At 44.3% G+C, this 19816-nt stretch overlaps 2 protein-coding genes across 3 annotated transcripts in view; one reads left to right on the top strand and one right to left on the bottom strand.

The window, feature by feature from the left end:
• UBE2Z (ubiquitin conjugating enzyme E2 Z) overlaps positions 1-14336 on the top strand; it is an 18441-nt gene extending 4105 nt beyond the window's left edge. Inside the window, exons 3-8 of one of the 2 annotated variants that reach the window (XM_042255858.2) lie at positions 391-578; positions 2894-3005; positions 5338-5450; positions 6221-6311; positions 6742-6816; positions 8754-8867. In XM_042255858.2, the coding sequence (XP_042111792.1) occupies positions 391-578; positions 2894-3005; positions 5338-5450; positions 6221-6311; positions 6742-6789 (552 nt within the window). In that variant the 3' untranslated portion in view covers positions 6790-6816; positions 8754-8867. Of the gene's footprint in view, positions 1-390; positions 579-2893; positions 3006-5337; positions 5451-6220; positions 6312-6741; positions 6817-8753 lie in introns of both variants that reach the window. The other variant, XM_027974675.3, reaches the window with a different exon arrangement.
• On the bottom strand, positions 12227-19816 carry SNF8 (SNF8 subunit of ESCRT-II). Its single transcript, XM_004012798.5, has 8 exons — positions 19669-19816; positions 19266-19316; positions 17166-17304; positions 16230-16334; positions 15558-15630; positions 14471-14612; positions 13517-13591; positions 12227-12499 (listed from the first exon to the last, which is right to left on the bottom strand). Exons 1-8 carry the CDS (start codon positions 19720-19722, stop codon positions 12362-12364), a joined length of 777 nt encoding a protein of 258 aa, XP_004012847.1. The 5' UTR covers positions 19723-19816; the 3' UTR covers positions 12227-12361.

The following is a 19816-nucleotide window of genomic DNA, read 5'->3' as shown; positions in this document are numbered from 1 at the left end:
TTGCTAGGATAATATTTTACAGGTGTGTGTTATATTTTGTACGTTGGTGTTCTATTCATTTGTTACATAAAATGCTGATCAGCAAAGTCCAAACGGAAAACATACCTTAAGGGACACTCAAGGGTGATTTTTGGCTAGATCGAATGTTCACCCTGGGCTCTAACTTTAGAATGTAACCCCTGAGTAAGATGCCACTCCACTGTAGTGGGGGTTCTTAAAATTCCAAAAATATTACTGTGAGTGAGCACAGGCCATTGATTCTGCATGGTGAGGATATGGAATATGGATTCAGATGAAGGTCCTGCTTCTGGTGTGGGTAGCAAGTGGAAGTCAGGAGGGTTTGGGATGGGACATCACCTCACAATTTTGAGATGGGGTTTTATTTTGCAGATTCATGCATTGATCACAGGCCCATTTGACACTCCTTATGAAGGGGGTTTCTTCCTGTTCGTGTTTCGGTGTCCGCCCGACTATCCCATCCACCCACCTCGGGTCAAACTGATGACAACGGGCAATAACACAGTGAGGTTTAACCCCAACTTCTACCGCAATGGGAAAGTCTGCTTGAGTATTCTAGGGTAAGAGGAGACTCCTAAGTGGCCAAGTTGGTTGTCAGCAAATACTACTCAAGGCCAGCCTTTATCAACCAGGGTTTCTCATCTGAATCACAGAACATGGAAAATAATTGGAATGACTGTTTCCTCAATTCTACCCTGGATGGTACTTGATTAGTATCATTCTAGATGCAAAAAACAGAATTTATGATGTACACTGGATGCCTTAGTGAAGTGGTTCACCCGGAGCAGCAGTAACACCTGGGAATTTATAGCCATACAGAATCTGGGCCCCACCCGAGACTTACTATATCAAAAGCTCTGAGGGTAGGGCCAGCAATGTGTCTTACAGGCTCTCCAGGTGATTCTGGTGCAGACTGTTGGAGAACCACTACCTTAGGGCATCAGGGCTTAATTCTTTGCTGAGCAGGTTGAGAAAGGCTGCAGATCCTGTGCCATTCAAGGGTGTGAATGTCTTATTTCTGAGTTTATCGTGAGTGGCTTTGGAGGAAGTGGTGGTGGTGATGATTAAATATTTTAACAACTGAATGAAAAATGTTAGATTGGAAATCATATCAGATATGAAACAAATTTCAAGTTCATTTTTGTTTCTAGGTGATGCCAAGGTTTTGCTTCATGTAGTTCTCATCCATTCCCTTTTAACCACCTTTGGGGGTTAATTCAGAAAGAAAATATCTTCTAGCATATTCTGGATTGGTCTTTTTAGTGTGATCTGAATTTCCCTGAGTCGGAGAACAAGTAAAAACTGAAGTTAAGAAAGTTGCCCAGACTGGTGGTACTGTTCTCTTTCTTCCTGTCCAGTCCAGTACTTTTTAGGTTTGTGTAGGGAAACGGCAGCTGAAACAAACTTCTCCTCATCCCCATTTCTCTCAAATGTAGGAATATGTTGCATGATTGTGGCAGTGAGAAAGTCCTTTAAAGGAGATTGTCTTTAAAGAAGTCCTCTTATCTCATTAGGTTAGAGAATTGTCTGTGCTGGGAAGATGGTGATATGTGTGTCCCATAGTGGTAAGGAGATTTAGTTGTTGCTTTGTATGGAAGCCGTTCTTGAACGTGTTTTTGTATTAAGTTTTCCTTCATTAGGCCAGTATAAAACTATTTTGAGCAAACATCAGCTCACGGTAGAAACAGGGGAAGTAAGATGGTGTGGAGTACAAGTGACATAAGTACTGGGTGGAAAGGAAAAGAAGCTACTCTGAAATGGGAAATTGCCATCGAGAGTCAGAGGAGAATATTCCTATGCATACTTAGTTGTCCATTCACTTTATCACCGTCATCCCTTTCCTCCTTAACTATAAAAAATATTGGGCTGACTTACAAAAGACATTGAAAGTTTACCCTGTTGACTTTAATTCCCACATACTAGAAGCTTCTAAGAGTGTGATGTCTGGGGTTCCTGGGGGAGCAGAGCTGAGAAGAGAAGTTGAGAGGCACTGAAGAGTGAGCTCTGAGGAAGTTGTTATTCCTCATCACTTACTGGCCTTTTCTCAAGACGAGCAGGGAGAAGGAAGTGGCCAGTTAACTTGAACAAGCCAATACTGTTTTAGGTTGTGTTCAGCTTCCAGCTCAGGTGCCATCTCTTCTATTAATTGAACTAAAACATAAATGTCTTTATGTCCAAGCTTCCCTGCTTCTCCCAGCATTCCATCAGGTTTATGAAAGAGCAGTAATTTTGGTGTTTCTCTGTTGTTGAAGATGTTATTTACTTTCAAATCCTCCACGTTCTCGGAATGCCCTTTGTTTCCTTTCTGTCCTTTGTCAGAGTTATGTAGTCTTCAGAGAATTTGGCCGTCTTTGGGGGCTTGATAGAGACTGGATCCCCAATCATCAGTCCCACCACGTGGCCTGTATCTAACCAGATGGCTTCACTCCCTTCTCTGCCTCTGTGCTCAACTTCCCTCCTCTCTGACTCCATCACCACCCATAAATAAATAAGCAAGCCCTTTGAGATCCATAGAGGTTAACATTTAGACTGTCGTTGGAGTTGTTTTCTTACCTTATTTCTTTCATTTTGATGAAGGGAACCTCCCCTGTCTGCTGTTTCTCTCCTAGCCCTAAGAAAATCCCTTCAAAGTTACCATGCTTGCTTTACCCTCTTTTGTGCCACTTGATAAGAGGATTAGTCAGTTGACTGATTTCTGGTGAATGAGAGGAGATGGAGGCTGGGAAATTCCAGAGTATTCATAGTGAAAGAGAAAGTGAGTCACTTACGATGGTGCTGCCAGGCCCCAGGGTACTTGTACACTGGTCTTTCTGTGTGGCCTTTCCCCGTCTCTCTCTGCCTCACGTGCTTCCCTCCCCTCTGCTGTGTTTTGCAGTACGTGGACCGGCCCTGCCTGGAGCCCAGCCCAGAGCATCTCTTCTGTGCTCATCTCCATCCAGTCCCTGATGACCGAGAACCCCTATCACAACGAACCTGGCTTTGAGCAGGTAAGGCCACGTGGGCCCAGCTCTGCAGTGTAAAATATTGAATATCGAGTTTTAAGAGATCTGAAAGATCTGCTTGAGGGTTTTTGTTTCATTTTTGACCTGGCTCAGTCCAGTATATTACACTTGTCCCTGTTGGAACTGGCATGTGTGTGTCTTAATGAATTTTTTTTCTTACTAAATTACAATAACATCATCAAGTTATTTCCATTGACTTGGATTAATCTACCATGTGGAAGTCAGTGGAGTCATTTGGAAATTGATTTCCGCGTCTTATTTGGAAGGTTGCAGCGAGTGTGTTCCTCTGTATGCCTTCATTCTCCAGTATCCCTTTAAGGTGCTCCCAAGTGACTGCTGCTGAGCCAGACTTTCTTCTGGAGTCCTGAAGTACTGTTACCTACAGAGCCAAAGGAGCAGTTGTTGGCTAGAGCAAGAGTATTTTAGTCAGTGCTGCCAAAGGAAAGTGGAGGAAACTCATGTTTTCCAAGGGGATACCGTATGCCGCTGCCAAACATTTATATGCAACTTCTCATTTAATCTTCATACTGTCTCCGCAAAATAAATGTTATCCCCACTTTCAGCTGAGGTAATTGTGACTCAGAGAAGTTAGTTAACTTTCACAAGGACACCAGATCAGGATGTAGTCCCAGGAGCCCAAAGTTTTACATTGTTCCAGAGACCCTTCCAGGGTTACTCGTGAGCACAGGAAGAGAATTCCACTGATATCTCAAAGGATAATAATTCAGTTTAGGTGATTAAAACAGCTTAGTTCATTTTGAAACTATTTGAGATAATGTTAACGTTGGTGATTCCTTGCAGGCCTAAACAAAGGGAAATACCCATTAAGAATGAACAGAAATTATTCCCTAAGCCATCCTTTCAAACATACAGTGAATGCAATTTCAGGAGTAGTGGAAATGGAAATAGACCTCATTGGCTAACCAGGGAGCTTATTTTTACATATTGTCTTGTGTACTAAGTCGCTTCAGTTGTGTCCAACTCTTTGCAGCCCTATGGACTGTAGCCTGCCAGGCTCCTCTGTTCATGGGATTCTCTAGGCAAGACTGGAGTGGGTTGCTGTGCCCTCCTCCAGGGGATCTTCCCAACCCAGGGATCAAACCTGCATCTCTTATTTCTCCTGCATTGGCAGGCAGGTTCTTTACCACTAGCGCCATTAGGAAGCCCATGTCACTTTCAAGACATGTGACTTTTATTCTTAAGTCTACCAAACATTCTTGGTTCACCGAACCCTCTTGTCTTGGTGGTTTTTCAGTTTCCCAGGCAGAAACGCCAGACTCTTCCATTTGTTAAGTAGTTAGGTCCAAATCACTTACTTCCTTCTCAGGTGACTGCAGTGACTTAATAATAGGATGTGTGCACCTGTTGAGTGCCGCACAACTTTTAAACTCATGGAAACAGATCAGAGCCACCACCCTCATTTCTGTCTTTCCTGTCTTCTTATGGTACTTGATATTTATCAAAGTAGAGACTGAAAATCCAGCTTCACAAAACAGTATGTCATCAACAGGAATGTAATACAGGTCAGTATTAAAACTGAACTGCTACCTCGTGGTAACAGCATGGAGTTTGCACAAGTGTTGAATACTCTTGTTTCCCTCAAAAAGTTCACAGTATCCCGCATTGCCCTTGTGATTTTGCTCTGATGCACATTGGGAACTGAGATGGTAGGCTGCAAGCACGTTTATCTTTCCTGTTCCTTTTATGTTTAGATCAGGGCCAAGGCTCTCATTGATTGATGGTGGTAGGAGGGGGCAACAAGGGAAGAGTTAAAGGTAAAGGTTGGGACACCATGCTCTCGCATTTTCTGTCAGCTCTCTCAACCAAGTTTGGAGTTTTTCTTTTGAAAATTTCGAGTTCTACGTCTGATAGATAACAGTTGATTCAGTGATGGTGGCACCAACAGGCATGTAAAGGAGTTAACCAGGAAGCATCCTGCTGTCTATAGGTTTTTCAGGTTGAGACTCCTAGCATCATTTATAACTTTTTGTCCCACCATTATTCTTACATATGGTTATTTCCCACTTAATCCTCTCTGCAAAGCTGTTCGTTTCAAGCGTAGGGAAGTTTGATGCATCTGGTTTGCTGCTTATAGTCAAATGATCCATAGCAGAGGATGGGTGTTGGTATGCACGGGGAGAGGTGAGTGGTCTCAAGTACTTAGTTGCTCTTCATGTCTGCCATATAGTGGGAAAGGTATCCTCATAGTTAATTTGCTTGGTTCATATACCATATACTAATCTAAAGTCTCTTCCCATTGGGTTTTCTTTTTACCTGATTTTTATACTTGGATACTGTGCTATCTGTCACATTATAGGAGAGACATCCAGGAGACAGCAAAAATTACAATGAATGTATTCGGCATGAGACCATCAGAGTGGCAGTCTGTGATATGATGGAAGGAAAGTGTCCCTGCCCTGAACCCTTAAGGTATGTGTAAAGAGAGCCCACTTGATACTTGATATTCCTTTTGGAGATTTAGCTTGTTCATATCTTTGGGGCAAAGTCCAGTGTTGGGCACCAGAGGGAGGTAAAAAGGAAAGATGTGGTTCATGCCTTTAAAGAGCAAGTGACCAAAGGGTTATCTTAAGAGGAAGTTCAAGGAGCCTCTCAGTTTTGGGAGAGTGCCAGGCCTGACTGGAAAGATGTAGTCCATGCCCTCAGGGAGCCCTTGTTTGATAAGGACCTGGACATATTAAAGACATGTGACTGTTACAGAGCCAAATGAGGTGTAGAGCACTCCATAATAAACCCATTTCTTATGTCGACTTCTAGGTGTTAAAACTAGATGAATAAACAGTTAATGAAACAAACTTTTCTAAGATTTGAAGGGGCTACTTTTCTTTTTTTTAAGTTGATATAGGGTTCATGTACAATGTTTCAGGTGTACCTAGCAGAATTTTGAATAAGGTTTGGGATTAGGGATGGCCTCTGGAAAACGATCGGGCAAGTCATGAGTTGAAGTTGGGGTTCAGGTGATCAGTATTGAAAGTCACTCCCATTTTAAAATCCTTAAAATCTAAGGAAAATAAACCATGAGCAGTCAGTGGAAAATAATCTCTCTTTTCCATTCAAAGATTTTCACAGGAAACCAAATCTGGTCATGGGAACTCTAGCTGCTTAATTTGGCATTAAAGTTAGATGGTGAAGTGGTGGTGCCTTCCCCTCTTGTGCCTAACTTAAACTTCTCTGCTTTCCAGAGGGGTGATGGAGAAGTCCTTCCTAGAGTATTATGACTTCTATGAGGTGGCCTGCAAAGATCGCCTGCACCTTCAAGGCCAGACTATGCAGGTAACAACAGAGCCCCTGCTGCTAGCTCCAGAGACCTTATAACAGACCATTTAAACCCCCCGACAAGGGTGACGTCCGCATCTGTCATAGCATTCAGAACCAAAAGGAACCTGATGCATTTGAGTCACTGAGACCCAAAGAGAGTGAAGCCATCTGGAGTTAGTTCTAGGTTCCTGGCCTAAAGTAGGTGCTCATGAGTCATTCTACTTTCTATCCTGTAACCCCTTCCAATCTTGGTCAGCAGTCTTTTCAAACTAAGAATATCAGCCTTCTCCGAATTTAGGGATTATAGAGTCAATTATTGGGATTTCATCCCTAGTTCAGAGGGGTGCCAAGAGAAAGAATGCTTAGGGAAACATTGAGTGTGCAGTTGTTACTGTTGAAAGATTCCTGTTACAAGGATGGTAACCAGTTGTTCATTCTCTGCCAGAAATGTGCTTCTGCTTCCAGTAAGAATGCAGAATCCAGGCTTGTTTAAATGAAGAGGTTCTTATTAAACTAAGTTGTAAGTAGACTCAAATATAAGCAACAGGTTGAGAACCCTCGTGTCCTGAAGGACCAGTCCTGTGTTTTCGGATCCTTTACTTGCTCTAGAAAAATGGTGACTTGGCTAAACGACTAAGGCGTCATCAGGTTTTTTCCAGTTCTTTTTGGTCTGTGTTGCCACACACCCACCACCACCAGCCATGGGAGTAAATGTCCTATTTCCTCAGGTGCTCCTCAGAGATGGTAGTTTCCCTATACTTCCTTCAAGGACTTCCTCCCTACCTGCCCCATTTAAACTCAGAAGACAGGGCAAGTTCAAGGTTGACTTGTTCCTGAAACTTCTCTAATAGTACATTGAGGATGCTGCGTGCTATAGCTTGTTTCCCATCAAGAATTCTCTTTGCTGGTATCTAGCAGTATTTCTAATAGTCTGTGAAGGAAAAACAATTTCTGATGAGGGAAGGGCAGGAAAAACAGTATCTGGGGAAGAGGAGAGTGGGTGGAAATGGAGCCAGTGATGGAGGAAGATTTGAGAAATTGACAGCTCCAGAGTAAGTGTGAAGTTCAGCCTCTGGGGACCATAACCCTCACATGTGAAAAGTGCAAGCTGTAGTCTCGAGACTGTGCTTTCCATCCACTGGCCCTGATCGTGAGGGTAATGTGTGTGCAGAAGTGTGACCGGAGTTTATGTGGGAGAGGCAGGCATTATGGGAGAGGCAGGAGCATGCACTTTTTTGTAATTGCCAAGGAAAGAGGTCTCCACTTGTGTAAACCTTGGCCCAGCTACACTGCTGCCATAATCCCTATTTAGCATTTTTAATTCCTTTTTTATATTCTCCACCCCACCCATAGTTATTTTTGAGACTTTAAGGACAGTTATCCCCTTTCCACATGATGTTTGGTGATCTTTGATCTCGAATGACAAGGACTGGCTGCTGCTGCTGCTAAGTCGCTTTAGTCGTGTCCAACTCTGTGCGACCTCATAGACAGCAGCCCACCAGGCTCCGCTGTCCCTGGGATTCTGCAGGCAAGAACACTGAAGTGGGTTGCCGTTTCCTTCTCCAATACGTGAAAGTGAAAGTGAAGTTGCTCAGTCGTGTCCGACTCTTAGCGACCCCACGGACTGCAGCCTACCAGGCTCCTCCGTCCATGGGATTTTCCAGGCAAGAGTACTGGAGTAGGGTGCCATTGCCTTCTCTGGACAAGGACTGGAGTGATGCCCAAAAATCTGGACAGGAATGTAGTGACTAATCCTTGGGGAGGAGGGCAGGTGCTTATCCAGAAGTCAGAATTCCTGAGTTCTCTACCTGCCTGTGATCTTAGAAAAGTAAATTTTCCTTTTGAGTATAGGGAATGAAGGACAGTTTTTCCCTTGTATAGTTTGAATGAAAGTGAGGTGTTAGTCACTCAGTCATGTCTGACTCTGTGACCCCCATGGACTGTAGCACACCAGGCTTTTCTGTCCATGGGATTTCCCAAACAGTAATACTGGAGTAGGTTGCAGTTTCCTTCTCCAGGGGATCATCCGACCCAGAGATCAAACCCAGGTCTTCTGCGTTACAGGCGGACTTTACCATCTAAGCCACAGAGAACCTCTCATAGTTTGTATGAGGTTAATTGAAAACATCGCCATACTTAATGATTACAGTCCTCGTCTTGAATTTCTCTTCTCTCTCCTCCTGTTAGTGTGTCCCCTTTTTGCATGCTGGCTTGCTTTTGGGGAATGCAAACACATTTCAGTGTTAGCCCAAGCCAGACCTGTCTGGTTGTTGAACGCGCCACAGTATCCTTTAACAAGGATGATGTCTGCTGTTGGGAATCTCTGTGCTATGCCTTCCTCTTGTCCCCATGCTCAGAAGTTGAGCGTGTACTTCATGTGGGCCTAAAGCTGTCTCTCTAGGGTGAGCCACCCAGACTTGAATCTTCCTTCCCGATTGTCTCCTTTCCCCCCCACAGGACCCTTTTGGAGAGAAACGGGGCCACTTTGACTACCAGTCCCTCTTGATGCGCCTGGGACTGATTCGTCAGAAAGTGCTGGAGAGGCTCCATAATGAGAACGCCGAAATGGACTCTGATAGCAGCTCATCTGGGACAGAGACAGACCTGCACGGGAGCCTGAGGGTTTAGACCCTGCTCCCCTCTCCCCTCCCCCAACTCGAGAGTCCCAGCAAAGTCCCTTCCCCCCACCCCAGGGATGGAGAGGCACTGTGTATCTCCCTCCAAATGTGACGTCATCCTGCAAGATGGCAAGAACCAAGCAAGCTCGGATCCCAGGGTGTGGGAGAGGGAAGGCTGTTTCTGATCTGACCTCCTTGGCTCTCGAGCATCTGGGACTGTGTTCATCCTAAATCAGGGGCCAAGGTACCTATGCAGAAGCACCTAGGGCGAGGGCCTCTGGCAAAAAAAAAAAAAAAAAAAACCAACACACCTCTCCACAGGGCCAGCTCCTTAGGGACAGGTGGGAGACGGAAATTGCAATTCCTAGAGGGAGTGTTCCCAAAAGATTTATGGGGATATCTGGAAGGGAGCTTGGGGTGGGGGGCTGTCTGTGACACTTCAGCAGTCTGGGTGGTTGTCTGTCTGTCTGTCTGCAGTCTTGAAGCAGGGCTCCCCAGTGCCCTTTCCCTCCCTGCCTCTACCCCCATTATTTCCCATGGGCCAGCGTAAAAGTTTTTCCTAATTTATAGTCACTGTTCTAGACAGACCAAAGAGAAGGAACAGTGGTGGAGTCTAGGCTGCTGATGAGTAAGCTTTACCTAGCACCTGAGCACCTTTCTCCTCTGTCCCCCATTCCCTCACCCATTTTAGATTTAAGACAGAAGGTAAATGTGACTGGGACTGAACCAAGGTCGTGGTAAAGCCTGCACAGGCACCATAAGAAGCTGAAAATGCCATTTGTTCCCACAATCACTGATTAGAAAAGTCCCCCACACAAGCAGCTGCTGTGTGGATGGGATTAGAGCCACTACATAAAATAGTCTAACAGATTTTTCATAAATACTAGTCACGATGAGGGTCTTTCTCCTGGGGGTGGGATACAGAGAGGAGGCTGATGCTAGTCCTGTTGTATTTTGTTTGGCTGTCCTTGTGTATTTTCACTTCAGCCTGTAGTCCCACCTCCTCCCTTCAAAGCCCAGGGAGTTGTGGGGAACAAGGGTAGCCAATGGCAGAGGGGATGGGGGCTGGGACTCTGAAGACTCCTCCCCTTCTCCACCCCCCCTCACCTCCAGCTGCTCTGTCACTGACTGACAGGTGTTTCCCTGGCTGTGTTGCTTCTCTTATCTGTATTTAGCTGCGGTGATCCTTTAGCTGGTTGGCTCAGAAAAATGTGCTTTAGGTGCCCTGTGATACTGGGCATCAAGGGAACCCATCCTTCCCTGCTTTGATGTGTTCTGTACTTTCCAGATTCTTACTGTTAGGGCTCCCAGTGGGCTAATAGTGAGCCGCATGACACAGGGCCTCAGTCAGTATCCAGCCACATGTAAAGGGGAGGATACTAGTAATTCATACCTGCTCCGCCCACTGCGAGGGAGGCTTCTGCCTTGTGGATCATGGGACCTCCCAGGGGTGGCAGGGTGGGCACAAAGGAGAATGTCCTTGGGAGGGCAAGAAGAAAAACTGGACAGTACGTGGGCTTGGCGGATGGAGGTTTAGCGTTGTACCTAAAGGCTGGGTCTTTTCACAAGGAGACTCAGAAAGGGACCCTGCTTCCAATTTTCCCTCTTCCGTTCCCAGAGCTAGTACAGGGCTGAGAAGAATGCCCTTGGTCTGTTGGTCCAGTGTTGTCTGTCATCCATTTAAGTGTTCCCACTTTCAAGTGACAATCCTCCTTGGCCCTGCCATGGGCAGAGCATGTCTGGCATACCAGCCTGACTTTTACGCCCTAAATCTTGAGTTGAGGAAATATATGCACAGGAGTCAGATGTCTTTATATCTGTACATAAATGAATTTTTTTTTCCTTTTTGGTGCAATAAAGTTTGTTTTGGCAGAAGGAGGAAGCGCCTGTGGGTGTGGGAGGGTTTGTGTAAAAGGAAGAATGATCGTTTTGACAACCAAACTTTTCACCTAGGCCTGAAACTGTCGGATAAAGATAGTGCTCATTGGAAGCCAGAAACTTGGGTTAAAAGATGTGTGGAAACAGGACTGCTAGTGACAAGAAGTTTCCATCCATCAGAAATATGGTCTTTTCTGAGGCTGTAACTTTGGCAGTCAAGGAAAGGAATGCCACCTTGGTCTTAGTTGCTTCCAAAGAAATACCTATTCAGGAAGTGAACATGTCCTAAAGGACAGGCAGAGCTAGACAGGCTCCAACTATAGATCCCCTTGGTAGGGGAAAGGTGTGTCAATATGGATATCCCAAACCATTGGGTTTTCAGTTTTCTGATAGCAAATCAGCCCTGGGGAATTTAAAATTAAAGACCATGAAGACAGAGCTTAACTCTGGCCACCCAGCTCATCACATCTATTTGCTATAGAAGGCTCTTGCTTTCTGGTACAGAGGCTTCTCTTGGTTGACCATCTGTATAGGAAGAAATTAAATACAAAATCTATTAACCTGTGCCATGCAAAGCTAGATAAAGGCAAGTGTGGGCTCTGGGGTTAGTTGGCCTAGGCTCTAACTTGAGCTCTGCTTAAGGTGGTGGGTGAAAGTGAAGTCGCTCAGTCGTGTCCAACTCTTCGCGACCCCATGGGCTGTAGCCTATTAGGCTCCTCTGTCCATGGGATTTTCCAGGCAAGAGTGATGGAGTGGATTGCCATTTCCTTCTCCAAAGGTGGTGGGTGGGCCCTGTTAATTAAGATTCCTCACCTGAAAGGTTAGGGCACCCATTTGACATTTACCATTGTGAGGACTATATAAAAGGTATAGAAAACTGGGTGTCTCATGGGTGTTCAATAAATGATTCCCACCCATAAAGCTAGAGGGACCTGGTGATCACTATAGGAGGGAAAGTCAGTAAGGAATTTGAGAAATACTGTATCCTCTACTGGTTGATTCCCCTCAAATTCCATTTTCTTTCCTCTAACCACCATTGACCTGTATTTCCTTCACACTCACAGCTGAGTCTGCAGCCATAAGCTGGAACCTCTACAGAGGAAGCTGGAAGAGACTGAATATTTATTGGCCTATTAGGGTCTGCTCATTTGAGATAAGGAACATCTTATGAGGAAGGGGCTGGAGTTAACAGACACTAGAATTTATGTCTCAGGGCTACAGGGACTAGACTGTCCTAGCCAGGGGACAAGGCAGCCTTCATTCTAGGCCCGGCTCGACCATGACCTTGTGGTAGATGACCTTTGCAAGTCGTTTTATACGTGCTCGCGGTTTTCTGTTACTCGTTATCCTTAGTGGATAAACAAGGTTTTCTCCAATAAAAATGCAATGTGAAGGCACTTTAAAAAATAATAATAAAGCAATGAATGAAGAATATTGGGGGAAGAAAAAAACTTGGAATTTTTTGGGGGGGTTTTTTGGTTCTTTTTTAAAACAAAGTTGTCCAGGTTTTATTCACCACCAGCTCCTCCCTCTTCTCCCTGCCTGTTGCGGTGCCCACTTCATTCCCAGTCAAGGGAGCGCTTCTCTGGCCTCCTCCGCTGTAATCTCCTGGGAGTAGAGGTCAGTGAAAAGAGCTGGCAGCCAGTAGTGGGCCTCCCCTGGGGCCTGCAGGTCCAGCCAAGCCAGCCCTTCCTTCAGCAGGTGTTCCTGGTGGAAAAAGGAAAAAGTTGAGAAAGGGGAGTTTCCACAAAGTAGGGTATATAATCTTCAAACCTATCTTGGCTTCAGTAGGGTTTTCAAGCTAAATCTACAAGAGTGCCTTCACACATCCACACAGCCGAACTGGAATGATGTGTTTAACCTAGATCTTTGCCCGCTGTGTGAGAAATACTACCACGTTGCTTAATCTGTGCTGCTGGGAAAGAGGATCATGACAAGGGGGGATGTTGTGGAAGGAAGGTAGGGCCACAGAAACATTTGCTACATGGCCTTCAGTAAATCACTAACTCCATTCCCTAAAACAAATGGAGATCACTGACTTTCAGTTAACTTACTGGGTAACAGACAGCTACAAGACAGGGAAACCCTTTTGGAGAAGTTAATGGAAAGTCTGTATTAGAATGGACCCATAGTTCCTGTAACTGGAAGTATGCTCCAGATGGGTTGGTTTAACCCAATATTATTAAACAAATGCTTATGTCATCCCCACTTCACAGATGAAGTTAAGTCTTTAGTTTAACTGCCCGGGTAAGGATACTGAAAGCCAGGGCTCCTACATGTTCATGCTACTCTCTCTTCACACTAGTCTTGCATTAGTACCAAGAAACTTGTATATATAACTATATATAAATGCACTAATTATAGAAATGTAATATCATTAGTTAACAATTCCCTTCACTCTGTATCAACTGTTAATTTCAGTCAAACCACATTAACCATCTGACGAGGCTCTACAGGTCATGAGAGAAGGTGTTGGTGACTCCCCAGTGGCAGAGGCAGGCTGGTTGCACCTGTGTGCCAGGGTTCGAAGCCCCTTCCTTTGTGAGTTCTACCTCTCTGTGCCATCTGCAGAGAAACACTGGGATGACTTCTGTGTGGTAGCAACAGCCTTCAAGGCGAGAAGTTAGCAGAAAGAAGCTGCAGCCCTTGCCTGAGTGGTACCTGTCTACCCACCTCCTCCCATCTGGGGCCCATCTTTTCTCAGCCATTCCAAGAGTCACGTACCAACACTTGCCGCGCTCGCTCCGTCTCCCATTTAAGATTGGCCTTGATATCACTGACAGTCACATAGCCATTTTTCTAAAGGAAGGAATGGGGAGTGAGTTAAGTGTGTGCTTTCCCTTAGAATCCAGCATCTGCCCAGGGACAAGTAATTTATCCAGACAGGAGGGGGACCTGCCCTTGGGTAGAGCCTAAGGGAGCACAGAAAAGAATGTTTAGAGGTCCCAGCAGAGAATAAGAAGTGATTTTCAGGATGACAGGTAGGCAGACTGAGGTGCTCAGTCTTAAGTAGAATCCCTGGTACTAAATATTAATGTAGACTTTTTTCAGAAAACTTGAGAGTATGGCAAAGATTCAGAATGATTAACTGATAGGAAGGAATGATGATCATCAAAACTGATCATAATCTAAAATAATTAAGAATTCAGCCCTTGTCCAGCCTCACCCGAACCATTCCCCAACCCAGAAAAGCCCTCCCTTGTTCAGTTCTCGTCTACATTACAGCACTGAAAACTGAACGTGTCTTCCCTAAACACATGATAAGGATCTGAAGGAAGATGGTATAGCTTGAGGCACTATTAAGGAACAGGAGGATGGTAAACAAGATTAAAAATTTTTTTCAAAGAATCCATAAAGTAGTTTTACAAAGACATCAAAAAAATCTGTTCACCGAGGATATTCAGTTAGTTGTGTGCATGTCTACTACTCCACTAGAATGTAAGCTCTTTGAGAGCAGGAACTATGTGGTGCCCATCTTTATTTGCCCCTACAGCCTGGCCCAGTGCTTTGCACTGTAGCTGCTCAATAAACATCTGCTAAATAAGCACAGGTCTGAGTAGTGCATCCGTTAGACAGTTTCAGCAAAAGCATGAGTGATGGTGGGGAGATGAGAAAATACCTTCCTAGACTCATGCACACGCATGCACACACACACTCTCTCAGAAGGCACACCGGTACCTCCGCCAGCTGCAGCACCACCGTGTGATCCATATTGAGCTCAGCAGGAACAGACTGGATGAGGTAAGTGCCACCCACAGGGATGATGCTGAAGCCAGTGCCGAGTGCCTTTAGTTTCTTGATGGCCCTGATCAGGTCGTCTCTGAGGTGAGGAAGAGCTGCATAAAGATCCCTGGCAGACCAGACCTAGCAACAATGCAGTTTCATCTCTGCCCTAGGCAGGATACCCTGATGGAAGACTCACAGGTCTGCACATTTAACTACATTGGTAAAAAGGCAGGGTTAAAGTGCACCAAGTGGTGCCTGGACGTTCAAGGGAGATGGTAGAGGAGTCAGGCTTTCCATTCAGCAAGCCGTTCCAACACCAGAGGTAAAAAACATGCTTCCAGGAGCCCATCAGGAAATGTGAATAAGCGAGCTGAACTTAATAGGGAGTAGTCTGAACCATAGCAAAATACAGAATGCTTATCCATTTGAAAGGGGGCAACCCAGCTGATTACTGCCATTTGGAAATTCAGACCCAGCAGTGTTAGATTTTCTGATTCCTTAGTTGACAATTGACTGAAATTAGAGAAGAAAACCCACATCTGAAAATGTGCAGACCACATATGCAGTCTACATGCCGATGAGCTTTTTTCACCTTTTCTCAGATTGGAGTCGTGCATAAAGGCTGGTGAACCAGGACCATTTAGACCTCATCTTCTGAGCTCAACTCTTTTCCCCAGCCTTTCTCAGTGCCTGCTCTAATCTCCTTGACCACAAATAACGTCAAGAGTATACAACACCTCAAGTATATTTTAAAAAACATGTATGTGTATACACACACATTCACATATTTATGCATGCTTAGAAGGAAATCTGTCAAATGTTTAATAGTTATAATCTCTCAGCTGAGAAACAATGGGTGGTTTGGGTTTTTTTTATATCTTTTTTCAGTTTTCTAAAATGAAAATGTTTCTTCTGATCATAAAGAGGAATAAAAAAGATTTCTAAACTAGCCTAGATCTACAAACAGTAAGGAGAAAAGATTTCCACCTGATTTTTAAAAACCTTTCTATACTCCAAGAGGTTGGAAGACAAAACCTACTGGCTGACATCCTGGGCGAATTTGCCCCTTCCTTTTAACACCTGTTGATGCAGTTCCTCCAAAGTTATCAGACCTATTGGAGAGGGGGAACAGAAAGCAGTTGAAGGATTACCTTTATGACTTAAAAAAGTCAGCATCATATCTGAAAAACTATAAATGTTCTCTTGACACCAGGGCTGTGTCTACACAGCCTATGATTTCTAACTGGTTTTAAGCTTTAAGACCATTCAATATGCTTATTAAGATGACACCACTGGATGACCATTTTGAAGGTCACATTTTAGGGAGCTCAGAGACTCAGTTGGCATCACACCTTGGAGAAGCAGAGCAGGCCTACCATTATTAATGAGAAAATCATAACCCAAACATATCATCTATCAGGGGAAAAGGCCTATTTTCTACCTCCCTATATGTTCTGTAACAACTAGGAGCTAAGCTTTCCTGACCAAAGACCTTTGGAGAATAGAATCATTCATGTTTACCGCTGGCCATGGAGACCAGCCATGAATTCAACTGCATGAAGCACTAACGTGCTTCTCAGGACCATACAGCTTCTCAAGACCTTATTGGCCTGCAGACTGCCAGACTGGAAAGATCATTTTTCAAGACTTATTTTTTTTTCTCAGAGAAGCCCAAAGCCCAGTCCACAGGACTCTATTCAGCCACCCTCACCTCCATTCCGGTGCTTCAGGGCCAGGCACACTTCAATAATCTGGACACCCAGCTCGTAATAGAAGTCCCCCACGCCTAGCATCTCAGACCAAAATCCTTTTCCAGCTAAAAGACAGAAAAACAAAAGCTAGGTTATTCATTAGTTAACAACTTTTTCTTTCAAAGCTAGATTAAAACATCTACTCTATGGGCAGTCTTCTCTGCCCAGTGTTAACCCCTCTGGACTCAGGATGCTCAACACAATCTGACTCTTGGTTATTCCTACTAAACAACAGGTCCAAAAAGTTTTAAAGGTGGGCAATCTAAAAAGCAGTGCTATTTGGCTGCTATCTCTGGCTCAGAGTGAAATATAATGGGACATATGGTCTAGACAAAGCTAAGAATATAAGCAGACCTGGCATTCAAAAGTCCACTGGAGATATTTTATTGAGTAAAAAATGCAGGTTATAAAGCAATAATTACAGCATAATCCCACAGATCTTAAAAAAAAAATAGTTTATAAATATGATGACGTGAATATGATTCACCTTCTATGTCTAGAAAGTAAATATACCTTAACCATACTTTATCTCTGCAATAACGGGCAGGGTCAAAAGACTTCTACTTTCTCATATTCTTTTTTTTGTTGACTGACTGAAACACATACCACTTTTATCAAAACTAAATATTTTTTTTAATAAAGGGAAAAAACAGTCATAAAAAAATTTTAGAGCATGTCATTCCAGGGAAGATCATGCACACTGTCTACTCAGCCTGCACTCCAACCTCTCCATCGTTCCCATCAAACTGGACATTCAATTATCCTGCTGGGCACTCCCTACAGATAACATCCTCTGGATCTCCCTGTAAGCCTTTACAGATGTTCCAGCAATAGTGACGACAACTAGGTGAGCTCTGTCCCTTAGCAACCAAACACTACCCCTACGGATTCCTTACAGGCCAGAGGATCCACTCCAATAGTGGCACACATGTCTTGAAACTGCACCCGGAACTCAGGATTCTTCCGGATCTCCTGCTTGTGTTTGCTGGCAAATTCTTCCAGGTTGGTCTTGAACATGTCCAACTGCTTTGACATCTGCAGGAGGAACAAAGGGAAGGTTGGGGGCAAGCCAACCAAGTGATGACTAAATGCCAAGAGTAGGTCCCTGGGCCAGTGGCACAGCAAAGGCTGAAATGCCCTACTGTCTTCAGGACTACCATAATACCGTTAACTGTTCCCTTCCTTTTCTTTCCTGCCTCTCCTTCACAGTTCTGCTATAACAGAAACAAGATGCTGTAATGTTGCTTCAGTTCTAACATACACATTTCCCCCCACGTGTTTCTGTTCTGAAGTCAGTATTCATCTAACAATTCTTTCTTTCCCATTCTTTCTTGTTTAAAAATCTTCATATTTACTCATTCATTCACTTTCTTCCAGATTTACAGAGATAAAACTGACTTACAGCACTGTATATACAGCATTATACGACATAATTATCTGACTCACATACATCATGAAATGATCACAGTTAAGTTTAGTGAACATCTATCATCTCATACAGATACAAAATTAAAGAAATAGAAAAAAAAAAAGTTTTTCCTTGTGATGAGAACTCTTACGATTTACTCTCTTAACAACTCATTATATAACATGTTGTAAGTGCTTTTCTTTTTCCCAGGGTTGGGGGTGGTGGGGTGGGGAATGTTATTAATCTGAAGGACCTACAAACAAGGACCTACTGTATAGCATAAGGAACTCCACTCAATATTCTGTAATGACTTATATGGGAAAAGAATCTGAAAAAGAATAGATATTGTGTAACTGACTCAACATGCTATACATTTGAAACTAACAGAACATTGTAAATTAACTATATGCCAATATAAAATAAAATTATTTTTAAAAAGCTAATGAAATTAATTGAAGATGCACCTAATAATCAATTTTGCAGCATTCACACAGTGGGAAATCTTCAGCAACTGACAGAAAAGCTAGATAGGAGAGTAAGCAAGCCTGGCATGAGTCAGGTGTGTTGTTGAATCTTTGGGTCAAGGACTTCCTTGAGGATAACCCTGGATAAAGAATCTCTGAGGAAGGGTTTTGAGTCTACAGTCTACCACATTACATTCTAAACCTACATTCTTTTTAGCTTCAGGGGCTATTCTGATTTCCTATTTGCATTACTCCTTCTCTTTCCCTAATTAACAAAGCCTATCTTCAACCCACCAAGAATAACCACTCCTGGCCTAGCATGTCCTCATTTTCTCCTATTAAAAATTTGTATGTTATTATAGTCACCATTTCCAGTTGATTCCTGCATGTTATCTCCCTCTATGACAGGGACCTTTTGAAGAGCACAGCCTGTGTCTACCTTCTTTCCTCAGTCCCAGGGCCCCAATTCCCTGCCTCACTGCCTCCTTTTCTTCACCAGGAAAAATAAATGAGTACACTAGAGGGCATGTACAGAAAAGGAAATACTAGAGAAGGAAACTGCAGGAACCACACCCTCGTCACTGTCACACACTTCTGGTATGCACCTAGATGTGATGGTGGTGGGTGCCAGAGGTTAGGCAATATTTCCATGTTATTCTTTGGCATTTAAAGTAAAAACTCAAAAGACCCAAATCAAAGACGTGCCTAATAATAAAATTTGAAGCATTCACACAGTAGGAAATCTTCAACCACTGACATGGCTTAAGTTTTCTACCACTTACTATCTATGTAACCTTGGATAAAGCACTTAACACCTAAGCGCCCTCAATTCTAAACTGCAAAGAACAGAGTTCTTTCTTAATAGAACTGTCAAGAGGAATGAACAAGACAGCGTACCTAAAGGAAATGTACATATGCCTGGAATGCTGAAAGTAGGTAATCATTCAAAGATGTCAGCTATTGTTGTTATTAGCAAGTCACCTTAATGATCTGAGCAGCACAGAAATCAGGATTTGCCAAATACCCTATTTTTGGTTGATCCAAACAATTTGGTTTATATCAAAGGGGTCCTGCCCAGCCTCGTGGGATCTCTTTTGCTACCTGGAGCCCTCCAACCTACTCACCTGGGCCAGCTGGTCCTCAGCCAAGACAGTCCCTCGCTCCTTGTACTTGGCCTGTCAGGCAAAGAGACAAGGATGAGTTGAGCGAATGGATGCTGGGGGCTACCACTTGTATCGCCTCCTCAGAAGTATGAAAAGAGGAAGGTCTCGCAAATGGTTTTTCTTAGGGAGAGGAGGGAACAGACGACTCCCTTGTAATCAAATTGAGGGGCGTGGGGGAAAGGACTGATGGGTCAGGGGATGGTGACATTCCAATCCACCGGAAGCTGGAGAAACTCAGCTCCCCGGGATCCGAGAAGCCCGCGTCAAATTCTTTCGGGAGGCTATTTGAGGGTATAGAGCTCTGCTCGGAGAGATTGTCTCTCGCGAGTCAGAGGTGGCTGTGGGCCCGCCTTCTTCCCCTCACCTCGGCAAGCTTCTTCTTGGCGATGGCGCCAGCTCCCACCCCACGACGGTGCATCCCCGCCGTGGCCCGCGGGCCGCCCCGCTGACGGGACCCCGGGTCTCCACGTCCCGGGATCCACCACCGGCCCCCCGACGCGGAAGCGCGTGTC

The sequence above is a fragment of the Ovis aries genome, chromosome 11 (assembly GCF_016772045.2).
Source record: "Ovis aries strain OAR_USU_Benz2616 breed Rambouillet chromosome 11, ARS-UI_Ramb_v3.0, whole genome shotgun sequence".
In the NCBI taxonomy this organism is placed as follows: Eukaryota; Metazoa; Chordata; class Mammalia; order Artiodactyla; family Bovidae; genus Ovis; species Ovis aries.
Note: the sequence above shows the minus strand (reverse complement) of the source record. Positions and strands in the feature narration are given on the sequence as shown.

What these genes read in the sequence shown, in the direction of transcription:
- SNF8 (XM_004012798.5), bottom strand. Translation starts at nt 19,722, where the DNA reads ATGCACCGTCGTGGGGTGGGAGCTGGCGCCATCGCCAAGAAGAAGCTT. An exon ending in TGGAGTGGATCCTCTGGCCT is followed by an intron (nt 16,335 to 17,165) that starts GTAAGGAATCCG and finishes TCTGTCTTTTAG; the next exon opens with CTGGAAAAGGATTTTGGTCT. An exon ending in TGGTGCTGCAGCTGGCGGAG is followed by an intron (nt 13,592 to 14,470) that starts GTACCGGTGTGC and finishes TCCTTCCTTTAG; the next exon opens with AAAAATGGCTATGTGACTGT.